This window comes from Trachypithecus francoisi, unplaced genomic scaffold (genome assembly GCF_009764315.1).
Source record: "Trachypithecus francoisi isolate TF-2019V2 unplaced genomic scaffold, Tfra_2.0 Lachesis_group20, whole genome shotgun sequence".
Taxonomy (NCBI): domain Eukaryota; kingdom Metazoa; phylum Chordata; class Mammalia; order Primates; family Cercopithecidae; genus Trachypithecus; species Trachypithecus francoisi.
The window spans coordinates 48,669,229-48,685,455 of NW_022681466.1; the positions used below are offsets into that span (position 1 = coordinate 48,669,229).

General features: G+C 48.8%; 1 protein-coding gene across 3 annotated transcripts; it reads right to left on the bottom strand.

The window, feature by feature from the left end:
• Positions 1 to 888: 888 nt before the first annotated feature.
• TMEM98 (transmembrane protein 98) lies at positions 889 to 14,681 on the bottom strand. 3 transcript variants are annotated; one of them, XM_033184218.1, is made up of 8 exons: positions 14,362 to 14,556; positions 11,090 to 11,165; positions 10,833 to 11,017; positions 9,190 to 9,321; positions 8,157 to 8,190; positions 6,054 to 6,169; positions 2,996 to 3,055; positions 889 to 1,753 (listed from the first exon to the last, which is right to left on the bottom strand). In XM_033184218.1, exons 3-8 carry the CDS (start codon positions 10,961 to 10,963, stop codon positions 1,546 to 1,548), a joined length of 681 nt encoding a protein of 226 aa, XP_033040109.1. In that variant the 5' UTR covers positions 10,964 to 11,017; positions 11,090 to 11,165; positions 14,362 to 14,556; the 3' UTR covers positions 889 to 1,545. The 3 variants fall into 3 exon arrangements, with proteins under 3 accessions (XP_033040109.1, XP_033040110.1, XP_033040111.1); XM_033184219.1 differs by lacking the exon at positions 11,090 to 11,165 and having other exon boundaries at positions 14,362 to 14,681; XM_033184220.1 differs by lacking the exon at positions 11,090 to 11,165 and having other exon boundaries at positions 10,833 to 11,045; positions 14,362 to 14,495.
• Positions 14,682 to 16,227: the final 1,546 nt, after the last annotated feature.

Consider the following 16,227-nt stretch of genomic DNA (forward strand, 5'->3'; position numbering starts at 1 on the left):
CAAACCAGGCCCCAATCTTGCATTTGGGAATATGGGTTCCTGGTTTCCTAGAATCCAGCTGAGGAATTTCCTGACTTCAGTTAGAGAAACTGACATGGGAACAGATATGCAACTCCAAACATGCTTGACAGCATAGGCTATGAACCTGGGCAGCCCCTATACCAGGTTCCTCTCCCAAGAGCAAGCTGGCTCTGAGAACCTGAGAAGTGAAGAACTTCAAGCTTTTCCTACAGGCTTATGATAGAAATTATGCCATCTGGGTATGTATCCAAATTATATAATTGTGATTCTGGGTCATAGTAAAGTTTCAAGTCATAAAAATGCCCCTCGTCTCAATGTTTGCAAAATAAACAGACTATTAATATCAGAAGAAAGGGGGAACACATCCTTCATGTCATTGCTATTGTTAATGTGGAAACTACTTCACAGTGGTATCTTCAGTTCTGCCTGAACTTCAAGAGGTCTTTAAATATATTTTATATATACGTATGTTTTGGAGACAGGGTCTCACTCTGTCGCCCAGGCTGGAATGCAGTGGCACAATCAGGGCTCACTGCAACCTTCACCTCCTGGGCTCAAGCAATCCTCCCACCTCAGCCTACCAAGTAGCTGCATGTGTCACCATGTCCAGCTAATTTTTGTAGTTTCTGTAGAGATGAGGTTTCACCATGTTGCCCAGGCTGGTCTCAAATTCCTGGGCTCAAGCAATCCACCCAACTTAGCCTCCCAAAGTGTGAGGATTACAGGTGTGAGCCACCACACCCAGCCTAAATATCTTATTTTGAGGCATACACAGAAATCATCTTCAGGATTCTCAGGCTCTCTCCTTCCATCTAAGTATGTCCCACAATACACCATCCATATGAATTTGACTCAATAACTACACACTTGAGGGAAACATTAAGTATAAATTTACTATTCACCTAGTGGTAGCTAGGTAAAATTGCAGGCATAATGATAAAAAAGAAATCATCAACTTTGTAGTTCCTCAGTTTCAAACCCAAACCTGTAAGGGGAAGGAGAGACTTAGACGCCTCAGGGACCAGGCAGAGAATACAAACAAATGAAACAGGCCAGATGAGAGTACAAGTCTTGCCAAAAGAAGCAACCCCTACTTAGTTTCAATTGATTGTCCTCTTCTGAAAATGCAGATCAGAATTGCCACACATTCTGGCTGATCAAGAGAGGCCAGAAATTCTAATTTTAATGTGAAACCTCTTGATTTCTTAAGACACTGGCTCAATTTTCTTGAAAATACTAGTTAAGCTAAATAAAGCTGACAGTCCACCAGTTTTCAATGCTCCTCTGTGCAGAGAGTGAATGGCATCTCCCCTAACTGTAGTATTAGACTGCCACTCACCAGCCACAGTTTGCAACTGCAACAGAGGCATAAACTGACGCAGATCTCCTGCTTTACTATGCACACACAGGTGAACTCTTGAGCCATGGAGAACAACTAACTCTACAGGAAAAAGTGGAAGGCTAAGCTGAGCCACCCAGGAATGGCAGCAGGGGCCTTCATGGCTAGCTGCTGGCCTGTAGGCACTAAATTGCAGACTGCTCCTGTAGGAAGCCTTCAGGGCCTGGGAGGCCTTTATCTGGCTCAGAAGCTAGGGCTGCCTCTCGAAGGACTTCCAAATGCTCCTCAGCAGCCGACAGAGACTGGTCAATCCAGTCCAAGCCTCCCGTCAGATGGCAGGCATTCCTTGTCACCAGCACCAGATGACTGACAGACAGGAGCAGGGCAGTTGTCCTAGGGAAAAAAAAAATAGGGTCAGGTTTCCTAGGAAACGAGGGACTTTGCACAAAAGCCCAAACAGACTTTTTAACTAGTATTCCCCGAACTGCACACCCTTCCCTAGGATGTTGGTAGGTATGCAATTTAAAGTTGGTTCCATGCTCAAATAAATTTGGAGATGGCTAGGTTAAACAACGTTAACTGAAGCCTGCCTCAGAGCCTTCTGAGATGTACCTGATAAAGCTCCGAGGAGAATATAACAGGCTGTCTCTCACAAGCTTATTTAAGACTGTGGAAGCCATTTTCTGCAGCACACCTATTAACATCTCCCCAAAGAGCGCTTTGTGAAACAGTTCAGATATGGTCAATCAGATGAGTACATTCCCCAACTGCTGCCCACTTAAACGCAGGACAGACACCCTCACTTAAACATTCCTTACTGATTACAAATCGGTAAGGCCCAGGGCTGGTTTATCTAACTCAAAAAAAGCAAAAAATGTAATCGAAAACCAAAGTGAGGAGTAGATTTTTCAGTGCTGAAATACTCACTGTAGAACACCTTCTATATAGTGAGTACCATGATGCATTTGAGAATACATTACAGGTTATTAACCCATGGACAAAGCTGGGCAGCAGTAGGAGTGGGGCAGAGAAACCAAAGTTGAAGCGCTGTGACCCACTGCCCATCTGAATTGTTACATGTGTATGAAACAGTCATATAAATCCAAGGCAGAAAAGAATCTATCTTTCTTAAATGGGATGCATCTGGTACAGGAACATAACAATTTCATATGGCTAAGTACACTCTGTGTATGTGCACATCTGGTGGCAGGTGAGCACAGCTGTGGCTGACCTGTCACCTCCATTCTCACTGCGCTGGGAACCACTGCCCCACTGCCCCACTGGGCGGCACCCACAGCTAAGGCATATCTGCTTCTGGGGTCCAAAAATCAGAGGGGACAAGAGGAAAGGTGGAAGGGAAGGCACAGTTAGCATGTAACATGGCCGGATGTCTAATCATAATAATTTAAAATCTAAGACTGGCTCTTTCTTCTCTTGGGTTTCAGGAGAGGACTGGCCTCTATCACCCAGTCAGGAGCCGCTCACTGAAGTAAATGGCACCCAAGGCCCGGGCACCCTAAGGAGTCCGCAAAGCCACCCTCCCTACACAAGCCAGTCAGCCAGCCTCACAGATCTGATAAAACGGTTGTGGACCTCTGCATGACAAACCGAACGTGCACCCACCACTGCTCTCACCGTGCGTCCAGGAGCTTGGGGTCCAACGGAGGGTACATCGACTTCACAACATCATCCACCCTGACCAGAGGCAAAAAGTGTTCAGTACTTCACTTTCTTGATCTCCTTTTCTCCTTCTTTTTTTTTTCTGAGATGGAGTCTCGCTTTGTCACCCAGGCTGGAGTGCAGTGGTACTATCTCAGCTCACTGCAACCTCCACCTCCTGGGCTCAAGTGATTCTCCTGCCTCAGTTTCCCAAGTAGCTGGGATTACAGGCGCGCACCACCGTGCCTGGCTAAATTTTGTATTTTTAGTAGAGACGGGGTTTCACCATGTTGGCCATGCTGGCCTTGAACTCCTGACCTCAGGCGATCCGCCCACCTCAGCATTCCATAGTGCTGGGATTACAGGTGCGTGAGCCACCACACCCGGCCCCTTCCTTCCTTTCTATCTTTATTCCAATTCTTCTTTTTTGATATTCCAGACCCGGTCTTTAATGGTTCTTTATCCAATTGCTTCTGCATTCTCAGACACTGAGGCACAAAGACTTAAGGTTCAGTCTTTGTATAGACTATTTTGTTTTCCAGTTTTATTTCAGTGCCAATGGTTTTTAAAAATACAGTCATACATATGGAATGATGTTCAAGATTACTACTATATTAAAAAGGCAAATTGCCAAATAATATGTAACGCTCGATCTGTCATTTGCATAAAAATAGATAAGCAAAAGCTCTGAAATGTGGGATTGGGAAGAATCTGGAAGAACACTCACCACTTAATAGTGGTTACTTCCTACAATCGGGAGGGAGTAGACTTTCCAGGTCATCTATGTCTGCAGTATTTTAAATTTTTAGAAGCATGAATTACTCTTGTATTCAGGAAAAAAAAAATACAAAGCTAAAGATATGTAAGACATGGAAAAAGAAGGCCATGAGTTTCATTTGGCTTCACACTGCTCTACTGGATTTCTTCTACCTTGTGGTTAATTTTTTTAAATCAAGTTCAGAACTACACTCCATTCTGATTTGCGTGGTACAAGGTTTTGTTTCAAATCTTTGCTCATGAACACTCGACAGGAAGAAAAAATAAAGATATATTGTTTGATTTCTAAAAGCACTTGAAAAAAAGATGGCCTCAAACACTCTTATTCAGGGCTGTGGGGCTGGTGAGGACATGCAGAGACACGGTCACCCTCGGCGCCTGTCTCAGCCAGTCCCTTTCTCTAGTGCTAAAGCCACCACCTCGAGACTAACAGGCCATCAACACACTGTGTGGGATAAATGGAGTAGGAAAAACAATGGGGACAGAACATGGCCAGAAGGAGAAAGAAGTGTGAGGGCAAAAGGACAAAGCGAAGACCCTGGCTGAATTATGGCACAGAACATTCTAGAAGTAGTCCAAGGTGCTCTTTAGGACGGGCCAGTGAGCACCAGGGCTAGTCCACTCTTTGGACAATGCCACAACCTCACCTTAGGACCAGTACTGATCCTACTCACCCAGGCTCACACAGAAACCTCAACCTCCTGAAAGTGCTGCCTTGTAACCCATATCACAGGAATCTGCCTGGCCCCCAAGTGGCTCTTAGAAGGCACAAAAAGCATGATGAAGGGTCTAGTGGATACCACAGTGCAGAATATTTGAAACTAATGGGGAAGGAGGCCGGGTGTGGTGGCTCACGCCTATAATTCCAGCACTTTGGGAGGCCGAGGTGGGCGGATCACCTGAGGTCAGGAGTTCGAGACCAGCCTGGCCAACATGGTGAAACCTCATCTCTACTAAAAATACAAAAATTAGCTCGGCAAGGCAGCACGTGCCTATAGTCCCAGCTACTCAGGGGGCTGAGGCAGGAGAATTTCTTGAACCTAGGAGGTTGGGGTTGCAGTGAGCCAAGATCACACCACCGCACTCCAGCCTGGGTGACAGAGTGAGATTTCATCTCAAAAATAAATAAATAAAAATAAATAATGGGGAAGGAATGCGCAGTGCCCACCCCGAGCCTGGGACGCGGGTTCTTATAAAGCCAGGAGCTGACCATGTAGCTACACCCCACTGGAGCAACTCCAGAGAAAGCCGGGAACTGTTCTGGGCTGAGTCCCTCCCTGGATTATCTCCCTCCCACTCTCTCAACTCATGAACTGCCTGAACCGAGTTCAAGCTGACCAGGTCGTGTCTTCCCTCAAAGGAACTCACGTGGTGACTCAGGAAACTGGTCGTTTTTATTTGGTTAATCTTGAGGCAGAGAAAGGGCTGGTTCCTCGTGATTTACCCGGGGCCATGGCAACAAGAAACGTGTGGGTCCCTGGAACTTACAGCAGTGCCATTGTTTCACCAGGCATACAGAAGTGCCCTCCCGGGTGGGCCAGGTGGCTGGTGGGGAAAACCCTCTGCTTTGGCACGTCAGCATACCAGCCACCAGGTGGCAGCACAAACTTAGAACAGCCCTCGGCTCTAAGAAAAGGGCTTTATTTTTCTTCAGGAAATCAAGCCCAAATGAGGGGGTGTAGCTGTTGACTGCAATCCTGCTGGTTGCCTCCCACACGGGGATTTCGCAGTCAGCCTGGAATTTGGGAGGTTGAATGCCATATGGCTTCAGCTCCCACCCAGTGCTGGAGACTGCTGACCTGGGCCAGGGATGGAGCAGTGGACACAGCCGGAGTGGGTCCCCCAAGCTAGTCTCCAATACAGATTCAGGCAGAGACAGGGGTGTGGGCATCTGTGTGAAATGTTGGCCTGGGAGAAAGGTGTGGCAAGGGGAGCTGGTGTGTGGCTGGGAAAGAGGGGCCACCACGGGCTATGCAAGGCAGAGTCTAGGACAGGGTCAGGACTAGGCACCTGCTGGAGCTTCCTCAAAGCCCTCTCAGACGGGTCATGCTGCAGGTGAGGATGGTGGGAGCACAATTTAGCTGGGAAGTCTCGATATCTAAACCCTGCTGGTCATTCTGAAAATGTGTGGGAAACAAATAGCTGAAGTTACCTCTGCACTATTTTAAAGAAGAGCCCAGCTCTGTGGCTACCCCAGTATCCAGCCCCTCTCTTCCCTCATGGAGTGTGGGGGACTTCGAGGCCGCCAATCGCTCACCTGGGGCTGATCCGCTTGGCCACCACAATGATGTCGCTGACACTGGCTGAAGTCTTCATCTTGGCCCCAGAGCCCATCGTCATGGCAACAAGCTTCTCTGTCAGAGTGTGACAAATCTAATGCGGCAGGGAGAAGAGAGATGAGGGCTGACCTGGCTCCACTCAGGGCCTCACCACCACCCCCCAAGACAGATCAGTCCTGCCATGAGTCCCATTGCAGCTGGCCCCTAACCTAATGGCCAGATGTGAAAAGTACAGAGATGAAAGGAAACGGGTGGGAAGTGGCAAAAGCCAAGAGCATGGCTGGGAGAGGACCTGAGGTGGGAGCCACAGATCAAGGGCAGGGTGTGGGCTCTGGGAAGCCTAAGCTGAAATAATCTGTCTGAGAAAAATCATGTGCTCCAATTTCTCGCTTAGGGGAAAAAGCTACTTTCTTTTTCTCATGGTTTAGACTTGCACAAGAATAAGTATCTCCAACAGGGCACCCTCAGGAATGGGGCTGAACAAAGGGGCATTGTTCCCTTTGAGCACATGCTCCAAGAACAGCACTTATTTCAACAATGGTCTCAGGTAATATATTAGCGTGTTTGTCAAGCTGATGATGAAAGGACCTTAGGAAAAGCAGGGAAAAGGCAAGACTGACATACAGTCTTCCTCGTTGTCCACCCACAGAGCTGGCCACCCCAGAGCTTGTTTCCCCTTTCCAGGCCTCCCCATGCTAGAACCAACCAACATGGGTGTGTCTCTATCCATGGCAAGGAAGCACCTCTACCTGACCTATACTTGGAACTGGACAGTAGAGAGCAGAAAGAAGCCCAAAGGTCCACCCGGGAGTTAGCCCAGACCCCTCTCCCAGCTCCCACCACAGAGACTCAAGGGCGGGTGACCTAGCAAAAGTGTCTTAAGATCCCAAGAGGGGACTTAGAAGCCCTCTCCTTTGATCTGAGGTTCCCCGGGTAGACACTGATTCCAATTCAATACGACTCCCTCCAGCTGATTCATCTCACACCACAGATGCCATTTATCCTCCTAATAGATGAGAACAGGAGACAAAACCGAGGCCCAGGACACATCTTGGCTGGGAGAAGGGAAATGTAGTATAGCATTATCCTCTAGTCATTACGCCTAACTAGCTCTATCAATAACCATATTTATATCTACAGCCATATTTGTATATCCAAAGAGCCTCTCGGAATTAACTAAACCTGGACTCTGAGATAATAACTTCCTAGTAGGCATTTATCCATCCCCTGAGAGAGACAGCCAAAGAAGAAGTGGGGTAAAGAACATTTTATTAATAGTGTCTTCTACTGAACGTCACTAAAGAAAAGACAAAGTTGTCTCTTTTGAAATCTTGAATATTTACTAGTCAAAGAGGTAAATGTGTGATTACCCAGGTTACTGATGTAAAAAAAAAACTGATATTTGCAACTGGTCGAATATTTCAGTATAGTTGTTATTCTATTAGGTAGGATATTAACAGACAAGAATTGAAAACAAATGCTAAAACCATAAAATCACCCAAAATGCAAATTGGATGCAATTTTTCAAAGATTCCAGGCATTCAAAGAAAAAATCCTCTGCCTTCAGATTGAAGTATGCCTGCTTTGGTTTTTTAACACTGATTGTCCCATCTGGCTGACTATGGTCACAGCCAAAGAGGGCTAGTGATGACTTTGTAGTCACAGTAGAAATCCAAATACAGAAAGAAACTCAATGTACAGGCCTGAACTCTCTGTTAGTGAAAAAAAGTGTGCAGGGGGAAGCAGGGAAACCCCATTTCTCTTGGCAGCTACATGGTCTCAGGCACACACAGCTTTCTCCATAAGGGGTGAAATGGTGGCTGTGTACCTAGGCTGTCTTTCCCGCAGGTCATTGAATTAAGAGAACCAGATGAAATAAAGCCTTTGAAACAGCCTTGAGATTCTGTACACAGCCAGTCCAGGCAGGAAAGGAAGGAAACCACAAAAATTCCAAGTGTCAGGTTAAGGAAAGGCCTCTTGCGAGGGGTCAGTGCCCTTTCTAAGGTCCTGTTCTACTCCATCCACGCACAGCGGTGCTTTTCGACTCCCCTTTATCCCACAGAGAAATGAGAGAGGTTTACCTTCAAGATGGCAATGCAGTGGGACATGAGACCCCTGGGAAAACAAGAAGAAGTCATCAGTGCTCATCTGGAGGGGCTCACCACCCTCCAGTTCCCACCCTTGCACCTCAGCTCGCCCTGACCAGTGGGCACAGCCAAATACCAACCACTGAGAGTGGGAATGCCTCAGTGTCAAAATGGACCAGCCCATGAGTTAAACGAGGGAGCACCTCCCCTCCCTTCCCCTCCCTGCACCCAATCTACTCTTCCAGCAAGCTCCACTGTGTGCCTAGTGAGTCATGCTTTATTATAACTCTCAAGCTTCTGGTAGACTGTTCCCTCTGCCCAATGTGTCCTTCCCCTGTGCTCAGCCTGGGGAACTCCTCCTCATCTTTCAAGACCCAAGTCAAAAGGCACCTCCCCTGTGATAATATTCCGTGAGATCCAGCTCAACCTCGCCAACCCAGGCAAACCTAGACACTGCCTTCTCCATGTGCCTACTGCACTGTATGCAGGGATCTCTTACAGTTTCTGTGATACTGACTATAACTGTCTTCTCAACTGTTTCAGTATCTGCAGCACCTGACCCAATACCCTGAACATAATGCCCCATAAACATGTGCCCAGGGAATGGATGGCTAAATGGATAAGGCAATGAAGTAGCAGCCGCTTCTCAAAATGTAGGGGGTCCTGTTGGATGGAGAGATCCCTGAGATCCTAAAGAAAAAAACTGCATCTCTGGAGCCTGAGCCAAATTTATGGGCACCTCAAGGATAATCCAAGCACACCAGGGTGACTTTATAACAACCTTTGCCACACATCTATAGGCCGCAGTGTTCAGGTCTACAAAATGTGGGCAGAGAAGAAAAGGACAAACACTTTCAAGTCATATTCTGATTTCCCCCCACACTAAAGGCACAGGAAAGAGCAGCAAGTAACAGAGTGACTGTTCTTGAATGCCAGCTAAGTACTCTGGCAAAGGACGCCAGCAAAGGGCACCATTTGCCAGAAGCCCGGGGGGCCGTGGAAAAGCAAACAGCTCCCATGGCCTTACGAGGCATCTTCGATCCAGTCTTCATTCTCCAGAATGGCCTCAATGTGGGGGTTGGTGATAACGACGTCATCCAGTTCTAACTCAGAGGGCTCAGACTGGGTCTCCATGGCACCGATGAGGTCCACAATGGGCCTGGAAGAAAAGGCCCCTGTCAAATGGTTTCATGGTGGGTGACTGCTGCTGACCCTCTCCTCACTGAGGCCCACATACACCATAAAAGAAGCAACGGAGTCGATAAACTAGAGCAGAGACCACTTGTCCCAACCTAAGCCTAGTGGAGCTGCAGTTCAGGGCAGGGCACGTGGCTAGACAGTGAGTTGGGGAGGCAGGCCGGGGGCACTAAAACAAAAGCAAAGTGAAATGGAGTCAGATAAGCCACAAATGGAGACAGAAAGAGTAGGGTGTAACTACCTGATTACAAAGATGTTAGGGATATCCCTTCAGGACAAAATTATATCCTTTTATAACATATTTTCCCTTTAATCCTACATTTTATAGAGAGGCGGTGGTTCCTATTACCCAAACCTACATGGGCTCCCTACCTGGTCTGCAGAATAACTCTTGTGAACCACTTTGGTCCATCCCTATATCCCTGCCTTTTCCTAGTAACACTGGAAAAGTGAAAGAAGTAAAAACGCCTCAAATTTTATAACGGGGTACTTTAGAAAATGAGATACCATGGCATTCTGTTCAACAGGAAAGCTTTCCTGGATCATATAAATTGGCATTTATAAATTATGAATCACTTGACAGAGATGCTGATAGGATTAAGACAGAAGGATGAGAAAAACTAAGGGTTAATCCCTAAAGGGTCTATCAATTAAAACATCCCTAAATTGAAAACAAAATCCTGCTTACAAAATATATTTCACATACAATGCATCACAAATAAATCTGCTGGGCAGGCCGAGCATGGTGGCTCATGCCTGTAATCCCAGCACTTTGGGAAGCTGAGGCGGGCAGATCACCTGAGGTCAGGAGTTCAAGATCAGCCTGGCCAACATGGTGAAACCCCCACCTCTACTAAAAATACAAAAATTAGCTGAGCATGGTGGTGCATGCCTGTAATCCCAGCTACATGGGAGGCTGGAGCAGGAGAATTACTTGAACCCGGGAGGCGGAGGCTGCAGTGAGCCAAGATTGCACCATCGCACTCCAGCCTGGGAGACAAGAGCGAAACTCCACCTCGGAAAAAAAAAAAAAAAAAATCTGCTCTGCAAAGAGAGAGACAGTCCTAAGTTGGGATTTCACAAAACCAAATGTTTGTTGCTTAGATGTATGGGCAGAGTGTGGGCATCTGATTTCTGTTCCTCTGGGTCTGGCTGGAAAGTGATTTGGCTGGTCCAACTGCTAAGTGAGGTGGCCAGTTTGAGACAGATGGCTGAGCTTTTATGCTAGGTGAACATGTTCATATTCAGTGACTTTCTTCCTGGCTCAGGAAGCAGAGAAGGAGGTGACTCAGGATGTTGGGAGGCTTAAGGAACATTCTTAAACTCTGAGGTCTTTATAGGGAAGGACACCTGCAGGTACCATTTTAGAACCAAAAAGCTGAGTTAGAGTTGCCCAACACTGAACTACGTGTTCCTCTCTTTTTCTTCAGTTAGAGCCCACCCGTCCTCCTTGCCCTCCATGGGCTCACTCACTTAGAATCATAGCGCTGCAGCAGGTCTCGCGGCCGGCAGTAGCGCTGCCTGCAAACCAGCACCAAGGCTGCAAACGAAGCCAGAAAGATGGTGGCCAGCACACCTATGGCAACAATCACCACGGTCTCCATGCTTCCAGAGGACTCCTGACTCAGTCCCGCTCACATCCTCCTCATGGGATAAAGCTTGAGAGAACATGAAGTCAGATCAGACCTGGTCAACAAGCCATGAAAGAGAGTGGGACAGGTGGGTCTTACCTGCTGGAAGTGGCAAATTGGGGGAGAGGATGGCAGGTGCTAGGTTCCTCCACGACACCTGCAGAGATCTGAGGGCCTGAAGAGAACCAAGGTACATTTTATGCTGTGCCCTAAATTTGCCTTTTCCTTTATCAGAAGAATTTGCTCCCAATTGGACTAAGATAGCTCTTTTTTTTTTTTTTTTTTTTTTTTTTTTTTGAGATGGCGTCTAGCTCTGTCGCCCAGGCTGGAGTACAATAGCGCAATCTCGGCTCACTACAACCTCCACCTCCTGGGTTCAAGCGATTCTCCTGCCTCAGCCTCCCAAGTAGCTGGGATTACAGGTGCCCACCACCACACCCAGCTAATTTTTTGTATTTTTAGTAGAGACGGGGTTTCACCATGTTGACCAGGCTGGTCTTGAACTCCTGACCTCAAGTGATCTACCCGCCTCGGGCCTCCCAAAGTGCTGGGATTACAGGCATGAGACACCACGCCTGGCCTTAAAATAGCTTTTTAAACCCTAGACAAAAGGAAACATTTTAACTAGCAGTTGTTTTCACATCCATAAACACATGCACAGAAGAACACCCATTAAAGAAGAGGAAAGATGAAACTGTATTTACTGAGGATCTACTCTGCACCAGGTACTTTGTTCAAACTTTCCCAACAACAATCTTATGAAGTGGACATTAGCAACCCCATTTTACAGTTGAGGAAACTGAGGTTCAGGGAGGTTACAGAATTTGTCCAATATGCAGTCAGGAGGCAGAAAGCCATCCACTTAAACTGAGATGGGCATTCACTATACTTTTCCTTACCAAGGAAGAAAGAAGACTGTAAAGGTTCTGAAAAGAGTTCTAATTGTCAGTTTCAATACTGGAAACTTAGAACTGGCATTAAAGTGTCCATTGCCTCTTGCCTGTTTTCACTCAGGAGATTCTTTCATATCTATTTCTTTTTCTAATATAATTCTTTTATTTGTATACAAAAGAAGAATGAAAGAAGTCCATGCATTTGTATACACTAGTGTGTGCACAGAATTTTTTTTGGTATGAACACATAGATACGCACACACACACACACACACATAAAATGTAACTTGATAACAGTAGCTGCCTCTGGAGAAAGGAACTGAAGAACAGGGGTCTTCCACACCTATTTTAAACTCATAAGCCAGAAGAACAAAGGCATCTCACAGAAGTATATATTCACTGTTACTTCATTGCAGGCCTCCTGCTTGCCTCTCTTTGTGCAAGCATTCTCCCCTCTCTGGGCTTTAATTTCTCCACGTGAAAAAAGGACACTGACTTAGGAGTCCTGGTACAATACCAGGATGGTGCTTTTCCTCTATTTGCACTTAATTCTATCCTCCATATACTGGAGGGCTCAAACGCTCTCAGTCACCATTCACTGAGTATTTATTGACCATCTACTAGGCATCATGCAATGGAGATTGGCGACGGATAAGACAAAGACCCTGATCTTAAGAAGCTGGTGGGGGCCGGGCGCGGTGGCTCAAGCCTGTAATCCCAGCACTTTGGGAGGCCGAGACAGGCGGATCATGAGGTCACAAGATCGAGACCATCCTGGCTAACACGGTGAAACCCCGTCTCTACTAAAAACTACAAAAAACTAGCCGGGGGAGGTGGCGGCGCCTGTAGTCCCAGCTACCCGGGAGGCTGAGGCAGGAGAATGGCGTGAACCCGGGAGGCGGAGCTTGCAGTGAGCTGAGATCCGGCCACAGCACTCCAGCCTGGGTGACAGAGCGAGACTCCGTCTCAAAAAAAAAAGAAGCTGGTGGGAGAGGCAGACAGGTGACAAACCACTTCAACTCCATGTGCCTGTGCTTCCTGCAGAAGAACACAGAAAGGAGAGTAAATGTGTTTGCATGACACTTTCTGGGTACTGACACTTCCACAGGAGTGCTGATGCTTGAGCTGGGTTTTGAAGGATGCGCAGGAGTTTGCTAGGTAGACAAGGTTGGGACGTGCCTGGCTTAAAGTGCCAAGGAGGCCTTTCTCAAAGGGCTCACAGAGTTGCTCTCCCACCTGGAGCTCGCTGGACCACAAAGATGAGAAGGTTGGCATCTGCCTCTTTCATCTGTGTGTATCTCTGATTTTGTGAGAGGTAGGGTCGGGGGAAGGGGGTAATTGTCAGGGTCCGCCTCTATTTCTCTAAATGTGTTTCTCTGTACTGTCCTTTCATCCACCTCCTTTTGGCCTGTGTTTTCTGCCTCCTCTTACGTCTGCCTTTATCTCTGTTTCTCTCTCCATGCATCTTTCCCTCTGCTGTTCCCGTCTCCCCCTTCTCAGTGTCTCTCCTTCCCCTCCCCCATCCCAGGCCTCCAAGACCACCCACTTGGTTTCCTCTCTCTTCCTGTGCGTTGTGTTTCTCTGAGCGTGTTTCTCTGGGTGTGTGTGAGCTGAGTGTGCTTCTGAGTGTGTTTCTCCGAGTGTTTGTGTTTGAGTGTGCGCGAGCTGTTTTTGTGTGTGTGAGCTCCGTGTTTCTCCGAGTGTGTTTCTCGGAGTGTATTTCTGAGTGTGAGCTGTGTTTCTGAGTGTTTTCTGAATGTGTTTGTGTGAGCTGTTTGAGTGTGCTTCTGAGTGGGTGTGAGCTGAGTGTGTTTCTCAGAGGGTGTTTCTGAGTGTGTGTGAGCTGAATGTTTCTCCGAGTGTGCTTCTGTGTGTGAGCTGTTTATCTTGAGTGTGCTTCTGAGTGCGTGTGAGCTGAGTGTGTTTCTCGGAGTGTGTTTCTGAGTGTGTGTGAACTGTTTCTCTGAGTGTGCTTCTATGTGTGACCTGAGTGTCTAGCTTAAGTGTGCTTCTCAGTGCGTGTGAGCTGAGTGTGTTTCTCGGAGCGTGTGTTCGCGGTCCTTCCCTGCAGTCTGTCTGCGTGGCGTTTCTTTGTGTTTTTGAAGAGTGAGTTTTCCTGTTTCTCTCCGTCTCTTTCTCTCTCCCTTACTTTCCCCCTTCCCCTCCGGTTCTGGACCCATAAGAACAAAACAGACCCAAGACCCTACCCGCTTCCCCATGCTCGTCCACCCAGGACGCCCACACTGTCCGTGGGAGGGAGGGACCCCTAGCCCGCCCAGGACGCGCCGCACGGGCCCCGGAGCGCTACTGGGCTCGGCTCCCACTCCTTTGCCCAACTTCGGGCGCGCGGCCCCGCGGCAGAGAACAAAGCTGCGGCGCCGGCCTCCCCTCTCCCCGGCAGCCGGGCTGGGCCCCGCGTCCCCCGAGCCCCCCGCCCCGACTCGCCGCGGCCCGCCCGGCCAGGCGGGGCTCACCCACCTCAGGCTGCGGCTCCGGGGCGCATCCCGCGACAGTCCCGCCGATGGCAAAGTCCAGACGCGGGCGCGGGCCTGCAGCGGAGCATGCCGGGAAGCGCCGCGGCCCTAGGAATCCAGCCCCGCGCCCCCGCGCCCCGGCCCCGGCCCCCGGCCCGCGCCAAATCCCCGCCGCCAGGCGCCGCCGTCACCGCCAGGCCCCCCGGCGGCCGGAGCAGCTGGGAGGCGGGCCCTGGCGACCCAACACCCCTTCCTCGCGCCCCTGCGGAGGCCCGCCCGGGCGGCAGACAGAGAGGGGCGCGGAGGGTCCCTGCCGGCGCCCCGCCCCGAGCTGGCGGTCCCAGGCGGCGAGCGCCGACGGGTTCCGCAGGGGGGCTGGCGGCGGAGCCAGTCGGCTCCGCCACGGACTGTCCCATTAAAACCCTGCCTCTGCCACTCACTAGCTATGGGCAACTTATTTCAGCCTCTGTGCCTCGGTCTGTAAAACGGGGCTGCTGCTTGTCAGCATCCTCAGAGTTGGTATTAGGAATGATGGGATGCATCGGACTGTCTGGCCCAGGGTAAAGAGTGAATCGAGAGTCGGTCTTATTTACAGCCTGACCCACGGGGCAGTGACAGGCAGGCCCAACCCTAACGACTGCCTAGCCAGGGGCAAGAGTACAAATGCAGGGCCCTTGCTAGTAGTCTTGCTGCTTCTATTCCCACACGACTCCATCCCATACATACCGAAGGGGGACTCCCAGTGCATTCAGGCAAACACACACCCCCTACCCTGCCATCCTTCATTCTAACAGTGCAGGCTGCCCTGGGTGGAGGGAAGTCAGACCTTGGAAGCAGGCTCAGGGCTGTTTGCACAGGGATTTCCAGAGTCCAGGGGACCAGGAGCATGATCTAGAAGGGAACATGCCCTCCAGCTGGAGCGGGCCAGCTAAAGCGTGGGGTGCAGGGTAGGATCGCGGTGGTCCAAGCCTAAGGTCAGTATCCGTGACAGGTAACAAAGGATACAGATTAGGTCCTAGGCTGCTTGACACAAGGTCTGCAAACTGGTACCCCCAAGGCCACATCCACCCCACAAAGGTGTTTTTTTTAGTTCATACTTCTGCTGTTGTTGTATTTTAATTTTTTTTGAGACAGAGTCTCACTCTGTCGCCCAGGCTGGAGTGCTGTGGCACAGTCTTGGCTTATTACGGGTGGAGGATATCCAGGTTCTTGTCTTTTTTTTTTTTTTTTTTTTTTTTTTTTTTTTTTTTTTTTAAGATAGAGTCTAGCTCTGTTGCCCAGGCTGGAGTGCAATGGCACAATCTCAGCTCGCTGCAACCTCCGCCTCCCAGGTTCAAGCAGTTCTCCTGACTCAACCTCCCAAGTAGCTGGGATAATAGATGTGCGCCACCACATCCTGCTAAGTTTTTTGTATTTTTAGTAGAGAGGGGGTTTCGCCATGTTGGCCAGGCTGGTCTATAACTCCTGACCTCAGGTGATCCACCTGCCTCAGCTTCCCAAAGTGCTGGGATTACAGGCGTGAGCCACCGCACACGGCCGGTTCTTGTCATTTTGAACAAAGAATTATACAAAACGCACAAACAAAGCAGGGAAAGAAAGAATGAAGCAACAAAAGCAGAGATTTATTGAAAATGAAAGTGCATTCCACAGGGTGGGAGCAGACCCCAGCATAGAGGCTCAAGAGCCCCTGCTGTAGAATCTTCTGGGGTCCAAATACCTACTAGAGGTTGCCCATTGGCCACTTGTTGTTCACCCCATGTAAATGAAGTGGTGCCACAATCAGTCTGATTGGTTGTGGAAAGCAACCAATCAGAGGCTGAAGTGAAGTTACAAAGGTTACACTCCTATGCAAAAGAATATTTGGCCTGCA

Coding starts and splice junctions, on each gene's coding strand:
- TMEM98 (XM_033184219.1), bottom strand. CDS start 10,963: ATGGAGACCGTGGTGATTGTTGCCATAGGTGTGCTGGCCACCATCTTT. Junction 9,322..10,832: donor CTGCAGCGCTATGATTCTAA/GTGAGTGAGCCC, acceptor CTTTTCTTCCAG/GCCCATTGTGGACCTCATCG. Junction 8,191..9,189: donor GACTGGATCGAAGATGCCTC/GTAAGGCCATGG, acceptor TTGTTTTCCCAG/GGGTCTCATGTCCCACTGCA.